The following is a 17,502-nucleotide window of genomic DNA, read 5'->3' on the forward strand; positions in this document are numbered from 1 at the left end:
TTTTTTCTTCTTTCGCTTTTATTTTTCTCTTTGCTTTTCTTCTTTACAGTTAACTGCTAGTTTTTTTTTTAACTTATGCTATGAAAATCCTTTGCAAGCTAAAATAAATATTTACAAGTTAATTAAAATTAATTTATTTTCATATTTTATATTTATAGGAAACGAGTGCCTTGCTATAATTTACAAAAACAAAACTATTTTTTTGCTTGCCAATTTTAACTTAATTTTTTTAATTACTTATATAAATTCATTTATTCACTATAAATATGCGCTGCGGTGAAATTTCACATTCAGCTGTATATATGTATATGTAGCTAGTAATACATATGTATGTACATATATGCTGCTTTGAATTGTTTCTCGCATGAATATGAATTTCGCTCATTTTTATTATTGCACAATTTGGTAAATCCTATTTGCGATTATTTCGATTTCATTTTAATTAAAATTTTCCCTCAGCATACTTGCACACATACATACTTGTACATGTGTACTGTGTTATGTATATGTGTGAGCGTCGATATGCATAGAAAATTACTTACATATGTATGTATGTAAAGCATACAGCCGCTTTTATTACATACAAATTGATTATGATTTGACCCCACACATTTATTATCATGCCTATTCAGTTTTCTTTTATTATTTATAAACAATTTTTTATTATCTTTTTGGAAATTGTATTTATGCCATAAAAATATTTTACGACTGAAAATGTATAATTTGCCAATATTAAGACATATTTTTTGGTTTTCTTTGTAAAGAAAATTATTTGTTGTTGGCTGGTGTTTAGTTGTTGCACGATTTTAATATCTAACGGTGTTTTGTTGCTGGCGGTGCACGGTTGGCGTTTGAAAAATTATTGATTGCAAAAATGTTAGAATTCGTTTCGTTTGAATTTTTCGATTTTTTTAATTAAAATGTAATTTTACTGTAAATTGGAAACTGTTTGTGAAAAAAATTTGGTTTTGTTGAAGGTGAAATAAAAGTAATTTTTCTTTTGTAAAGATTGAAGAGATATTTGGAGATTTTTTATGTTTATACTTCAAAATTTTCTGTAACTTGATGTATTTTATTTTTTATTATTTTATTATATGTATACATTCATACATTATTTATGTTATGTTAAGTTATGTTATGTTAAGTGATGGTAACATTTTTTATACTTAGTTACGGAATATTTTTCTTATTTAGCAGCTGAGCTGCACATTTGAGTATCATTTTACATTTATTAAGTTAAGTTATCATTTTTATGTTAAGTTAAGTTATATTATGCGAAGTTAAAGTAACATTTTTTAAGTTTAAATACTCAGCTGCACCCTTGGATATTATTTTATGTTTAATTAAGTAAGTTATGGCTTTTATGTTAAGTTATGTTAAGTAAAGTTATGGTTTTTTATTTAGCTGCTGAGTTAAGCACTTAAAAATTTTTTCATACTATATTAAGTCAAGTTAAGTTATGTTTCTATGTTACGTTAAGTTTTTGTGTTAAGTTATATTAGGTTATGTTTTGGTCTATTATTTTCTGTTGCAAACATTTGTAAGTTCAGTCAGATTACGTTGCGTTAAGTTATGTTAAGTAAAGTTAGTTCGAAAAATTATTTTTACTTTTATATTTATTTTAATTAGTTATAAATATTTATTGTTATTATTATATTTTTTTATTAATTTTAATTAATATTTTATGAACTAATTAATTAATTACAGTTTTTAGTTAAAATTTAAAATTATTAGTTTAATTATTTAATATTACTTCTAAATTTTTATTTTATATGTTATATTATATGTTAATTAATTATTATTATATTTCAATTATTTATTTTTTACTATTTTTCTTTATTTTCATTTTGTTACATTTTTATTTACCTTTTTAGTTTGTTTCGAATTTAGTAAATTTGATTTTATTATGATTATTATATGTACATAGTTTTATTTTATTTTTTCTGAATTTCAGTTTTATTTTTTTTTTTTACATTTTTTAATTTATTTTACTTATTTTTATTTCTATTTGATATAATTTTTTTTTTTTAAATATTTTAAATATTTTTATTTATTTTGAATTCTATTTAATTTTCTGAATTTTTTTAAATTTATTTTCATTGTCTTAATTTTTATTAAATTTATTTTATTATGATTATATTTTTATATTTATTTATTTAAATTTATTTTATTTATTTTTATTAACTTCTTTATCTTAATTGGATTTTCAATTCAATTTAATTTTCCATATTTTTTTATTTAAATTGCTTTCATTATTACAATTTTTAAAATTTATTTTATTATGATAGTTATTTATTTTCTTTATTTTTTGCATTTTTTTATTTATTTAAATTTAAGTTTTTTATTTAATATAATTTTTAATTTATTTTATTTATTTATTTTTTATTTATGTTAACTTGATTTGAAAATCAATTTAACTTTCTGAATTATTTATTTAAATTGCTTTCATTATTATATTTTTTGAATTTTTATAATGCTTTTCTTTTAATTTTTGTAATTTTTGTATTTCTTTTATTTATTTAAATTTATTTCTTTTATTTTATATAATTTTTTAATTTATTCTATTAGTTTTTTTGATATTATTTTATTTATTTTTTATTACTTTTTTGTATTTATTTATTTAATTATGTTTTTATTATTTTTTTATTCACATTTAAACGGTTAGTTAACTTAAATTAAAAGGAAATCAGTTTTTTGCAACAAATAATATGTTTTTTCACCGCACCACGCCGCCATTGCTTCTTTTTTTCGTTACCGTTATCGGTGCGTTTGGTATTGTAACAGATCTGAATAGATTTCCAATGGATTCGACATCTGTTTTCTGATTGTTTTGCTTATATTTTCTTGCAGTACAGTTTTTAAGTATTTGAAAATGATTTTTATGCTTTCAATTATTTTTCTCTCATTTACACTTTTGTATACATACCATACTATATGGTACATTGAAAACAAAAACAAAAAAACAGAAGTGTGCTTCGAGGATCAATGCTTCAAAAACGAAATGAACTATTAATTGCAGTTGGAAATATACATACATGTACATATGTACATATATATATGTATATATTCGAACTAACGCGTGATTTTTTTGAGGTTAGGATTTTCATGCATTAGTATTTGACAGATCACGTGGGATTTCAGACATGGTGTCAAAGAGAAAGATGCTCAGTATGCTTTGACATTTCATCATGAATAGACTTACTAACGAGCAACGCTTGCAAATCATTGAATTTTATTACCAAAATCAGTGTTCGGTTTTTTTTTTTTTTTCGGACAAATTTTGTTCAGCGATGAGGCTCATTTCTGGTTGAATGGCTACGTAAATAAGCAAAATTGCCGCATTTGGGGTGAAGAGCAACCAGAAGCCGTTCAAGAACTGCCCATGCATCCCAAAAAATGCACTGTTTGGTGTGGTTTGTACGCTGGTGGAATCATTGGACCGTATTTTTTCAAAGATGCTGTTGGACGCAACGTTACGGTGAATGGCGATCGCTATCGTTCGATGCTAACAAACTTTTTGTTGCCAAAAATGGAAGAACTGAACTTGGTTGACATGTGGTTTCAACAAGATGGCGCTACATGCCACACAGCTCGCGATTCTATGGCCATTTTGAGGGAAAACTTCGGACAACAATTCATCTCAAGAAATGGACCCGTAAGTTGGCCACCAAGATCATGCGATTTAACGCCTTTAGACTATTTTTTGTGGGGCTACGTCAAGTCTAAAGTCTACAGAAATAAGCCAGCAACTATTCCAGCTTTGGAAGACAACATTTCCGAAGAAATTCGGGCTATTCCGGCCGAAATGCTCGAAAAAGTTGCCCAAAATTGGACTTTCCGAATGGACCACCTAAGACGCAGCCGCGGTCAACATTTAAATGAAATTATCTTCAAAAAGTAAATGTCATGAACCAATCTAACGTTTCAAATAAAGAACCGATGAGATTTTGCAAATTTTATGCGTTTTTTTTAAAAAAAGTTATCAAGCTCTTAAAAAATCACCCTTTATATGTATATATGTCTTTGGATAACAGAACACGCGCAATAAAACGTTAAAAAACATGAAACAACGCAAACGAACAGAAAAATGCGGCCATTAAAAATCGTCAATAAAACTACAAATGTTAAAGAGTTCGCTCGCACAGCAAATGAAAATGAAATGGAAAAATGAATGAATGAAGATAGGCGAGTGAACGGGCCGAACGACAGCGCACCTGACGTCAACATTGTTGTTGTTGTTGTTTATACTGTCGAAACTGCGAACTGGGCAACACGTTTAGTCATTCACTTCTTTAACAATTTTGCCATTTTTGCATTATGAGAATCTGATATTGCTATAGATCCATACAAATATACAACATAAATGTACCGTATATATACACATATACATAATTTTATATATAAATATGTATTAAACTATATTTTTTGGTACCAACAATAATCGCCTGAAACATATTTTCATTGGCAGCGTTAATTTCCCATTTTGCAGATGCGCATTTTTTCGCTTTGTTCCTCCTTAGTTTTCGCTTTTGTTTGTGCGCTGCTTGTTTAAACAAAAAATTATTATTTTTTTTTAATGTTTTTCTTTTCAAATGCCAGCGCAGTTAAAATGAGTTTTATGATTTTTTTATTGGCCATTTCCGCATCAGTCATCTTTTGTTCGACACCACAAACACCCACATACACAACTACAGTGTACTCCCATTGCATGGTACCAGCAAAGAAATTTCTCTAAATTCATTTCATTTTTGAAGCAGCTGTCCAAGCTCATAATGAGATCATTACTAAGCGATTTAAACTTTTTTTAGTTACTTAGCACCCCCAATATATAATATATTATTTTCATATTTTTACATATACATATATATTTTTTATGTCAAACACATAAACTACTCACAGTGTCACTTTAGTACATACATACATACATATTTACATGGATGGCTCACACAAACCCTATATACATACATACATAACTGCTTATCACTTACGCATAGTACTCTACTCGTAAACGTCAAAAGCAGCAAAAACAACAAGAAAGACGAACATATTGAAGACGCGGCTGCTAGGAGCGGCTTATTTGCTTGAATTTCCCGATTTTTTTTTTTTTAATTTTGAAGCTTCTAGTTGTCTGCCAGCGTTCTAGTTACAGCATATTCTTTATTTGTTGCTTCTTCTTGTTTATTTCTTCATGTAACCATCGCTACTATGTTTCTACTGCAATGGTCTCACTACTCATAGCCGTCTTTGCAGCCACTCATCTGTAAAGAGCAAGAAAAAGGTAACGGAAGTGTAAGTGAGTGCGTTTGTTAAAAGGCAAAAATATATGTATGTAATTTATAAGTGTACATGTACATATATGTGTGTAAAATATGATTAAATGCTTAGTTGAACAAAGAGGTTATGGAAAATTAAAATTAATTGAAATATTTTGCAGCGCAATGAAATTAAAAAATATAAGTAAATTTATAAGCTATATTGTATGTGTGGTTAAAAAGGATGCCGCTGCGGGTTGTTAAATGAAAAAGTACTTTAAATAATAAAAAGAAAATAATAAAAAAAAAAATAAATATATAAAATATAAAAGAATTAAAAAATTAAAACATTACAAAATATTAAAAAAAAATTACAATAATTTAAAAAATATAAAAAATGTATAAAAAAGATTTTAAAAATTAAAAGAATCAATTTAATTTTATAAATTGAAACTATCGCAAACAATAACTGAAAATGAAATTTAAATATAATTATTGTGATTAGAAAGGATGCTTCGGCGGCGTGTTTCTTAAATGAAAAATTTTAAAAAATAAAAGAGAATTTAAAAAATTAAACAAAAGTGTAAAATTAAAATTAATTATTTTAATTAAAAAAAAAAATTATAAAAATAGCAATAAAAAATTAAAAATATTAAAATTAAAATTAATTTAAAAAATTATATAAAATGAAAAATTATTTTAACAAATACAAAAAAAAATAAATAAAACTTAAAAAATCATACAAAACACTAAAATTAAAATTAATTATTTAAATTAAAAAACTAAATATTATAAAAGAAATAAAAAATTAAAAAAGGACTATAAAAATATTAAAATTAATTTAAAAAATTAAAATATATAAAATAAAAACTACAAAAAAATTAAGAAAAATTTAAGAAATTAAAATTAATTATTTTGATTGAAAGTAAATAATCTAAAATTAAAAAAAAAAAATTATGAAATAAAATAAAAAAGTAAAATAGGACTTTAAAAAATATTAAAATTAAAATTAATTGTAAAAAAATTAAAATATATAAAATAAAAAAATTTTTATATGAATGGTAAAGTAATGGTCTTAATGAAATGTTTCAGTGTACATACAATGTACGATATATTATGAGTGTTTTATTGGAACACTTACATACTTTACGGCACGATTCCGGAAGGTTTCCTGCTCCATATCCCGTATTTTATGTGTCAGCATATGTTGTTTGAGGTTGCCCTGTTGAATAGAAGAGAGGAAAAAAATTTTAATGTGTGCAAATAAAACCAAAAAGTATTAAAAGTGTATTATATATTAGTATATAATGCGGTTGCATAAACTTTAATGAAACCCAACTTTGATATTAATTTGAAATTAATATTAAATTTGAAATTAATTTTTGCTCATTTTGATGTTTTGGGCAAAAAAAATATGTTAAATTACAATTATGCATTTTTGAATTTAAAATATATTTTTTTTTATAAAATTTTAATTAAATTCATTATATTAACTTTATATTAATTAATTATTAAAAAAATTTAATTTTTTAATTAAATTAATTATTATTTTTTTATTTAAATAAATTGATATTTTCATTCCTATTTTTCAATTTAATTAATCATATATATTTTAAATTAAAATTTTTATCCCCTAATTAAAGCAATTGATTCAATTTTAATCATTTTTTTATTGTTAATTTTTATATTTTTTTCCTAACTTTTTTTAAATTTCTTTACTTTCGAATTAAATTAATTAATTTAATTTTAAATTAATTTTTTAATTTAATTAATTTATTTATTTATTTTAAAATTATTACTTTTGAATTTAAATAATTATATCTGCTTCAAATTATAATTAAAATTTTCATTTCTCAATTTCGGCTGATTGAATTTTCAATTATTTTTTACCGCTTTCAAATTTTTTTTTTTTTTAATTAAATACTTTTTAAATTTTTTTTCTAATTCTTATATGAATTTTAAATTTTTGGTTAAATTTTTTCTTAATTTTTTTTTTAATTTTTTTAAATTCTTTTTAACTCGATTTTAGTTTTTTTTATTTTTACTTTATTATATTGGTAAATAAAAGTGAAAGATATGAAAGGTACTTATGCGGTTATATACGAGTATGTATATGTATACCAATGAATCCAATTTTTTTTTTATTCCAAATAATTATTGTATTAATTTTTTCAAATTAAAATGTTCTGAACAATAATAATTCTTAGATTTTAAATATATATTCAAATATATATAATCATATATTTTTAAATAAGATGTTTCAAAACCATTTATTTTGTAATTATTATATAAATTTTAAAATTTTTTTATTAATTTTTCTTACTTTTTTTTTAATTTATTAGCTTTTTTAACGTATTATATATTTTTTTTATAAACTTTTTTTTATAAACTTTTTTTTTATTTTTTTTTTTTAATTTTTTCAATATTGCTTTTAAATTTTTAGATTTAGTTTTTTAAATTTTTTCTAATTTTTAAATTTTCTCTGCACATTTAATCAAAGCTTTGCGAACTCACCTTTGTGGTAAAACCGCGATCACAGATGGTACACTTGAACGGTCGCTCCTTGGTGTGGCTGCGATAGTGTATTTCTAGAGCTGAGTGACAGGGGAATGTTTTGAAACAGATGCCGCAGGTGGTGCTGCCACGCACGCCTACAAAGCGAAATTTTTTCGCAAAAAAAGAAAATTGAAAACGCATTAAAATGATGCCAATAGCAAGCAATATTTTCAATTTCAACGCAAATAAAGTGAAATCTGCATTTATTTAATTGAAAAGCTATAATTAACGGTTATAAATTTTTGGTCGTAAAATAACGAGCTGCGCATGCGCAACAGACCGCAACTAAACGATTTGTTTATTATTAAAAAGGAATGGGAACTAACAAAATTTAGGTCAAACCAGCAACTACAAACACAACAACATTTATGCACAAGCAAACTCACCGGAAAGTGCAAGTGGATTGAACGGTGCCGCCGGCATTACCGATTGCGCAATCGTATTCATAGCAGAGCACATCGTTTGCGCTGTGGCCGGCGGGAAGAGCGGCAGGTTCGGAAACATGCCGAACGGTGGACGCGCCGCAACCAATGGATTGGGTGGTTGTGGGCCTTGTGGTGGCATAGCGCCAGTCGGTTGTTGTTGTTGCGCTGCTGCGGCTGCTGCTGCCGCCGCCGCGGCTTGCTGGTGTTGCTGTTGCAGGTGATGCGCCAGATGCGGCGTTGGCGGCAATGGCAGCTGATGCGGTGAATGTGCCGACGCATGCGTGTCTTGCTGTTGTTGCTGCTGCTGCTGGTGGTGGTGTTGACGCAGTTGATGCTGATGTGCCGCATGTTCCTGTTTGATTTGATGTTCGCGACGTAACTGCTCGGCATGCATAGCGACGGCATGCTGTTGCAATTGTTGATGATGATGTTGCGCTTGCGCTTGAGCATGCGCTGCTGCCGCCGCGACCGCTTGCTGTTGCATCAGCTGTTGATGCTGCTGTTGCAAGTGATGATGCAGGACTGGTGGCAGGCAGTCAACTGCTGATGTTGGCACCAATGGTGAGGTGAGCGTAGCAGCGGGACTCGTTTGTGGCTTTTGTATGGACGTTGGATTTGGACTTCTGGTGATGCTGCTGTTGGCGCTACTGTTGCGCTGCGACGGCGAAGTGGGCGACTTGCGACCACTTGCAGGTGCTGCCGACGTCGGTGCCGGTGAGTGTGAGCTACTTTTGGCGTGCGTGGGCATGGCGCGTGGCGTGAGATCGAGTGCGCCTTGCGACGCCTCAGACATGGAGCGCGCGGGTGAACTGGTACGCGTGGAACAGTGACGTGGCGCAGAGCTGGGACTGGTTGGCGCTGAGTTAACGGAATTTGCATTGCTGGCCGTCGAATGCGGACGTGGTGTGGTATTCACGACGCCAGTAGCATCGATACGCAGCTTTTGCTCGAAGAGTAGACCTTTGAAGTCATCGCTGGAACGCGGCCGATCGCTCACATCCAAGTCGTGCGCGCTGGACATGTGTTCAGACGACATATCATCGTCATAGTCATCGCCGCAATCGATATTTTCATCCATATCGCCTTGCGAAGACTCCGAACCCAATCCGTTGTGTGGTCCTAAATGACCCATGGCAGCGCCGGCACCTGGCATGGCACCGAAGTGGAAAGCCGCCGCTGCGAAGGGATTCATAAACGCGCCCGGCATCATCGATGGCGGTGGATCACGTATTTCGGCAGCTTGTATCTGTTCGGGTGTCAAATCGGTTGGCTCGCCGGTATGTAGACGTATGTGCTGCTGCAAGACCAGCGCGTTCGAGTACTTCTTATGACAAACAGGACATTGATGGAAGTTGCGCATGGGTGGCCGTATCTTATGCACAGCCATATGAGTCTTTAGGTTGCCTTTCGTAGTGAAAGCGCGTCCACAAATGCGGCACTTGAAGGGCCGCTCGCCAGTGTGTGTGCGGTAATGCATCTGCAAGGCGCTCTTGCACGACAGCACACGATCACATACGACGCATTGATTTGGGTCAGTCAATTTCTTGTTCTTCATGAGTTCCTTCAATTTCAGCGTCTCCGAAGTATTCGAAACTTCTATGAAATTCTCCCACGAGTTGTCATTGCTGTGTGGACGTGGCAGTAGCGCCATCTCATGTTTGATTGGATTGAAGAATGGCGAGCGCAGCAGATGCGCTGGCGAACGTATGGGCGAGTGGTGCTCGGGTGAGAGATTTTTGGTAAAGTTCAGTGGAAAACGCTCCGCAAAGAAGTCGTCGCGATGATGCAAAGATGGCGGCAGCTGACCCGGTGTGGGTAAGTGATCGAAATGATTGTTCAAGCCGGGTGACGGATGTGGATGCATAGTGATGGGCGGCTGCGCTGGCTGCACAACAGGTGGCAACGCCAACGACTTTGAGGTGGGTGTTGGTGGTGTGAAAGGCGCGCTGGCGCACGTCTGTGTCGGCGTTGCGGCATTTGCGCGCGCCGGTGATGGTGCCAACTGTGCGTTTGGTGTTTCCGCACGTTCCAGCTCTTCATCTTGTGAATCCGTGTCGATGCGCTCTTCTTTAATTTTTATGGCCAGTGTTGGTGTGGTGTCCTCCGTTGCGGCTACAACCGCCGCAGTTTCTGCAGGTTGCGCGACTTCCGTCGTTTGTTTGACTGTTTCGTCTTCTTCTTTCTCGTCCGTGATTTCAGTCTTCACTACTGTCAACTCCGGTGAGTTGGATGCTGACGACTTACGCAAATCGGTAGGCAAATCTTGATTATGCTCTTTGGATGCGGTCTGTGCCGCGGGCGCTTCAGCGCGAGTCTCACTTACGGCATTAGACATTTGCGGAAAGAATGGATTTGGAAAGCCGACGTTACCTAGCGACTTCAACAGCTCCATTGGTGGTCGATAGAGCCCAGATAGGCCAGGAAAGGCGGCGCTTGGTGGAAAGGGTAGTGGCAACGACACAGGCGGCAGCTGTTGTTGTGGCATTTGCTGTGGCAGAGCAGCCGGTGTGTGTGAGGGTGAGCTGTCCGGCGACATTTGGTCCAACAGCGGTGGGTGAAACTTATCCAGGTGCTCGGGTATCGGTGTGGCATTCATTGGCACATGCGGAAACTTGTGCGCGTGCCGCTGAAAATGCACCTTCAGATTGCCTTTGGTAGTGAAGCGGCTGCCACAGACATTGCACTTGAATGGCCGCTCGCCCGTATGTGAGCGTATGTGTATTTGTAGCGCTGAATCGGAGCCGAACACCTTGCCACAGTAGCGGCAGCGATGCTTGAAGAACGGTTCATTGCGATTCTTACCGTCACCGTTCTTATCCCTGAACGCAAACTCGTCAGCCATATTGTTGGCCAGTATGCCCTGCGAGGCGGAGTCTAGCACCTCTTGGGCGCGCTTTTGCAGCATCTCCAGCGAATTGGGCTCGGGCAGATCATCGTGATTGGTAATTATGCTCGAGGCGAGATCAGTACCATAGGGCAGTGGCATATTTTCCATTTCCTTCAACTTACACAACGCATCCATACCGCTGGGCATTTGCGCACTCGCGCGTGAAGCGCTCAGATGTGACGCCTCAACACTCATGCGCCTGCTGGCCACAGCCTCAAAAGCATCAGCGTCATCTTCGCGCTTGCGCTTGAGTGACTCTGTAGCGTTTAGCGCGCTGCCGCTGCTGTCAGCTGAACTAGTTGCCTGTGCGCCGTTGGCAGCTTCATCGCGCAGCGTCACGCCGGCATTGATGAGATGTTGACGCGCTTTAGCCTCGGCCATGCGCGCCTCCGCCTTCTGGCGCAACTCCATTTCCGCAATGCGTTCCTCCTCTTCATATGTATCCTCTTCGCCGTCTTCGCGCTCTTCCTCCAACTCATCGCCGTCGCCAACTTCACCATCGCTCGCGCCTTTCGACTGATTCATGGCCAATTGCGATTGCAATTGTTGAATGAGTTGTATTTGAAAGAGTTGTTGTTGTTGCAAATTGAACAGCGCTTGCTGCAAGAAAGCCAACTGTTTCATAGCCGCATCATTATCGCCACCCTGTGCGCCATTCGCTATCGTCTTGGCGGCGAATTGCGCGATAGCCATTTGCATATTTTGTATAGCTTCCAGATTGACCGGCGCAGCACCGAAAGCAGCGGCGGCAGCAGCTTGTGGCAAACCGGCCGCGGCGGCAAGCGCGCTCGCTGTGGGCGTAAGCGCGGCGGTAGTGCTCTTCGCACTGTCATCTGCTTCGCTTGTGACCGCGCCATTACTAACATCCATACTGTTGGCATTTGTTAGCGCTGCGCTAGCCGCCGCTAATTCCTCGGCGCGCTGCTTTACAGCCAACGCTTCGGCAGTTTGTTGATCTTCATCTTCATCACCATCCTCTTCCACTTCCTTATCGTCTACCTCTGCTAATGTGGCGCGCTGCTTTGCCATCGTGCCAGCCGATGCATAAAGCGTACTTTCCTCCGTCTCTTCGGTATCCATTGGTGTGGGCGCACCAAATTTGTTATTGTTAGCCACAATACCTGCACTATCTAGCGGATATGTATTGTATGTTGGTGTGCCGGCAGCGCTAATTGCCGACGCTGCGCTCGCTTCCACCATCGCCGACGCGGCCGCATCGCTAAGTTGTTTCAATTGTAGTAGGCGCTCCACGGGTGTTGAACCGCGCACTTGCTCCAGACGCGTCGGTGATACACCGGACATAGCATTATTGCTGTTGCTAGTGTTGTTGTGATTGTGATCTTCGGTCGCCTCGCTCATTGTTGTTGGTGTTGTACTTTGTTGAAGCGCATCCGCTACGCTTTGTGTGCGATCTTGCACTTGTGCCGCAACGGACAAATCATTGCCAATTGCGCTGTGTGCCGGCGGTGCCAGCATAACTGTGGGCATTGCTGTTGTTGCCGCTACTGCGGCACTTGTTGCTGTCGTTTCGGTATTGCTCGCCACGTCTTGACTGGCAATGGGCGAGCAGCAAGCACCATTCTCCTCCTGATCGCTGGACTCATCTGCGGAAGCGGCGTGAAAATAACGTTGAAAAGGCGTAAAAAGAAAAGAAGAAGAAGGGAAAATTGTTAAATTTCAAATAGAAAAATCGTACATAATATATGTATGTATGTGTATATAAAACAAGCGCGCTGTGGCGAACTATGTTAAAGCAGGTGTAAATGAGTGTCCCCACGGACATAAAACCTAACAAGCTGGAAAATGAGGTCCCTCAGCGTAGAGCATCGGCAAGACGAAAAGCGTAGCGTACAAAAGCCCAACAAGCTTAAACCACTGCCTGCTGCCACTGGGCGCGAATGCTACTGCTACTACTTGCTGCCGCATCACAACTACCAGCGGCTTGACTTCTTGACTTCACTGACAACGCGTCCATGGCTATGGCTACCAAGCCATTAGCTGATCGCTTCACGAGCCAACAGCTAACAAAGCGATTACAAGCAACTGACTTTACTGTCCACTTGCAATTCGCCATTTAATGAAGCAGCAGAACTAGTAGTAGTAGTAAACAACAGGCGACAAAAAAGCGAGGATATAACACACCTTCAAGTGAGGAATACTAAAAAAATATACTTTTTAGATTTTCTTTCTTGCTTTACATGGAATATGTTGCTTGTCGCTGGCTATGGCTTTGCTTTAACATTGACTTGTCATAATCGTGCCATATTTATTTATTTATACATTTAATAAATTGTTGTGTTGCAGTTAATTAAATATATGCCACAGTTAGCAATGCGCGCTGTGACTTTAAGTGGCGATTCTTCTGAATCTTGAGCAAGTATGACTGCACATGGGAATGTTGGCGTTGCTTGTAACGCAGCACAGTGAACAGTGAGTTTGAAGATAAAAAATTAAAATAAAAAAATTATTATTAATTTTCAAAAAAAACAATAATTAATAATTTTATAAAAAAAATAAATGGAAAAAAATAAAAAAAATAATTTTGAGAATTAACTTTTTATTAATTAATAAAATTTTTGCAAAAATTAAAAATTGTACATATTAAAATGTAAAATTATTTAAAAAAAACTAAAAATAATTTTGAATATAAAATTTCTATAAATTAATTAAATTATTATACAAACCAAAATAAAAAATTTAAATAATTTTAAAAACTATTATGAAAATTAAAAAATATAAAAAATTAGTAAAAATTAAAAAAAATTTATTAATTTATATTAATTAATTAAATTATAATTAAATATTTTACAAATTATTTCAAAAATTTATTGTAAGAATTTACAAAATAATAAAAAAATTGAAATACTTTTGATAATTAAGTTTCTATTAATTAATTAAATTATTACATAAATTAATTAAAATAAACAAAATTAAATTAATTCTGAAACCTAAATTTTCATTAATTAATTTTATTATTCATGCATCTTATAAAATATTTTTAAAATTAAAAAATTTTAAAACTTGTGAAAATAAATTTTTATTAATTAATTCAATTATTATGAAAATTAAAAAAATATATAAAAAATTACTTAAATTAGAAAATGAAAAAAAAAATAATTATTTTAATTAATTAAATTATTATGGAAATTTAAAAATCTACAAAACCAATTAAGTTAGATTAATTAAAAAAATTAATTATTTTTTATTAATTAATTAAATTATTATATAAATACAAAAATATATAAAAAATTATTTAAATTAAAAAAAATTAATTATTTTTTATTAATTATTTAAATTATTTCTCCCAATTGCAACTACTCTGCACTGCATTCCAAAAACCCACTGTTTTACCCACAATTTATGCTACATCTCCATCATTTTAGTTAGCTAGAACGTAACTTCTCTGAAATAGTGAAAAAATATCAGCCACTTCTATTCTATTTATCTATTTATTTATGTACGCTTGTGCGCTCATAGCATTTGGTGTGACTATACACCTGTTTGCTAACCCGCTAAGCCACTTGCCCGCTGTCATGCGGTAGCTGCCACCAGCGCGTTCGCCTCGTTGCTACACCGAGGCCTGCCGCCTTGCTGCTGCAAGCGTGTTTGTCGCGCAGATTTGGCATTCGGCATGCGGTTGCAAGCACATTTCATAGCGCATAACCGGCATACACCGTGATCGCGCCATAATCGCATAAAAATCTTTCACTAATCCGAGTGGCTGTTTTAGCAGAAGGCGAAGTCAAAGCATAGCAGTGCAGCAACGACAATGAAAATAGAAATAACCATCCAAAGCGCTTACTTAGAAGATAGACTATGGTAACAAAAACAACAACAAGTAACAGCAAAGTTGTTAACTGTTAGTTGTTGTATATTTTGCTGTATATTTATATAAGTATATATAAAACCATAACTCAATTGATCGCAATGTAAGCAGTTGCAACAACAGTTGCTTATTGCCATACATACACAAGTACAAGCCTACTTTGGTAGCATATTGACTTGTTGTAGCTACCCAATTAATTTTTCTTTACTTTATAGCAGAAATATTGAACGAGATATATATTTTGGCTGTACCGTATATTAAAAGTAAGCAAATTAAAATTGCTAATAAAAAAATTTAAGAGTTAGAAAAAAAATTTAATTTAAAAAATTAAAAAAAGTGAAATAATTAAAAAAAAAATCTAAAACAATTTAATTTCAAAAATTAAAAAAGTGAAATAATTAAAAAAATTTAATTTCAAAAATTAAAAAAAGTGAAATAATTAAAAAAAAATTAAAAAATTATAAAAAATTTAAAGGAAAATTTAAAAAAAAATTAAGAAAATAAAATTATTTTTTTGTTAAATTAAATTAATTAATGCTCTATTTCTTGCCTAGTTCGATTTTTTGTTTTATCTATGCATTATTCTGCTTGCACCAATTTTTATAACTAAATATTCATTAATTTTTTTCTCATTTGAGCAGATTTTTTAAAAATCCGTTCGCCAAAAGTTTTAGCGTTCATAAAATTCACGATGATTTATGAATTTTTTAAAAGCGAATCAAGTATATGTATACATACACACATCGATATGTATATAGCACGCCATTTTATTATTTCCTCCTTATGGCCAGTTAAGTTAAGAAGAATTGATACTTTATATTTTTATGTGCAAATAAATTTTTAATATAATGCAAATATTGACCTTCAAAATGTGATTGGCGCTTTATTATAAGATTTTTTTATCATAAAAATTATATGAGCAGTTTCTATATATGTATGTAGGTAAATAAATATGAAAGTATATTTCGTTGGTAAAAGGAAATGTGACGGAATATTGAAAAAATTTAATAAAATTAATATCGATCATCAGTCCTTAATTCGTTCCAGTAATATTGCAGCTTAAAAGCTGTTTAAAAAAATTTTAAAAAATATGTGATTATTATTACTTTTTGGCAATTTTTTGTGCTCATATATTTTTCGAGTGTCATAAATGAGGTTACAAAAATTTAAGAATATTTTTTTTACATTTTTTTAATAATTTGAAGTTAAAGTGAGTTAAAAAACTTTTAAAAATATTTTTTTATCAAAATTTATAAAAATTAAAGAATTATTTTTTGTTACATTTTCTTTAATTTTTTTATTTTAAGGTATTGCTGTTTTTTTTTTGTATCCTAACCATAATGCCTACTTTAATAAATAAAAAATATTGTGATTCTTGTATTCATATTCTTTAATTGCTAATTTTAAAATTTTTATTTTTTATTATAATAACTATTTTCATATTATCAAATTTTTTTATTAATTTTTTTTTGGAACAATTATGAGTTTTTCTATTTATTTTTTACTATTTTTATATTTGCAATTGATAAAAATTTATTTTTGATTAAACTGCTATGTTCCTTAATTACGTTCATTAATATATTTTAATTTAACTTTAATATTATTTTGCATATTATTTTTTTATTATTTTATTTTTTATAATTTTATTTTTTTTTTAATTTATTTATTTTTTTTTTTTGCTTTTAATTTTAACTTTTTTCTGCTTTATTTTTATTTTTTTTTTTAATTTTTTTTTTATTTTTCAATTTTATTTATAAATAAAATAAATAAACTAAATTTATTTTCCAATTTTTTTTCTCTAAAATTTTCTATTACCGAATACCGTATATAAATAAATTTATTCACTACATACAATATATTTGGCTACATTTGCGTTACTCGCTGTAGTCTAACAGCTACCAAATTCGGCTTAAACGTTATTCGCCATAATATTTTAAATATTATTGCGAAAAGAATTCGCTTTTAAATTTTATTGAACTTCGAGCACTTTAAAGTGTCACCATACATTTGAAGAGCCAACGCACACATAAACCTGAATGTATGTATGAATGTGAGTAAAAGAGTCAGTACATAACAGCTCATATGCATATTAATAACCGTTGCACTCAGCAGACTTAAGACACTTCGGTTCTGCCGCCACCGCCGATGCCGCCGAAGGCAATATATGGAAAATATTTTTAAAATCAGACTATTTGTGCGAATAAAAATTGCCGTTAATGTGCAAATGATGCAAATTCGTTTAAGAAGTAAAATTATAAGGCAAATAATTTATTTAAGTTTGATTTTTGAAATGCCGCCGCAGCGAGCGTGTGACCAAATACTTGTATGGTGAGTGGGTATGGTTTGGAAGATGAAAAAAAAAAAATAATAAAAACAAAAATATACAATAAACGAAGAAAAAAGTAAAAAAAAAAAAAAAAAAAAAAAAAAAAAAAAAAAAATAAAAAATAAAAAAAAAAAAAAAAAAAAAATAAAATTAAAAAAAAAAATATACAATAAACGAAGAAAAAAGTAAAAAAAAAAATAAAAAAAAAATAAAAAACAAAAACTGAAAAA

General features: G+C 32.2%; 1 protein-coding gene across 3 annotated transcripts in view; it reads right to left on the reverse strand.

The window, feature by feature from the left end:
• Positions 1-4,824: 4,824 nt before the first annotated feature.
• LOC105227820 (homeotic protein spalt-major) overlaps positions 4,825-17,502 on the reverse strand; it is a 32,259-nt gene continuing 19,581 nt past the window's right edge. The window contains exons 2-5 of one of the 3 annotated variants that reach the window (XM_049453660.1): positions 8,195-12,724; positions 7,767-7,846; positions 6,394-6,474; positions 4,825-5,258 (exon numbers count right to left, since the gene is read on the reverse strand). In XM_049453660.1, the coding sequence (XP_049309617.1) occupies positions 5,229-5,258; positions 6,394-6,474; positions 7,767-7,846; positions 8,195-12,724 (4,721 nt within the window). In that variant the 3' untranslated portion in view covers positions 4,825-5,228. Of the gene's footprint in view, positions 5,259-6,393; positions 6,475-7,766; positions 7,904-8,194; positions 12,725-17,502 lie in introns of all 3 variants that reach the window. The other 2 variants (XM_049453657.1, XM_049453651.1) reach the window with 2 other exon arrangements.

Source organism: Bactrocera dorsalis, chromosome 1 (genome assembly GCF_023373825.1).
Source record: "Bactrocera dorsalis isolate Fly_Bdor chromosome 1, ASM2337382v1, whole genome shotgun sequence".
NCBI lineage: Eukaryota > Metazoa > Arthropoda > Insecta > Diptera > Tephritidae > Bactrocera > Bactrocera dorsalis.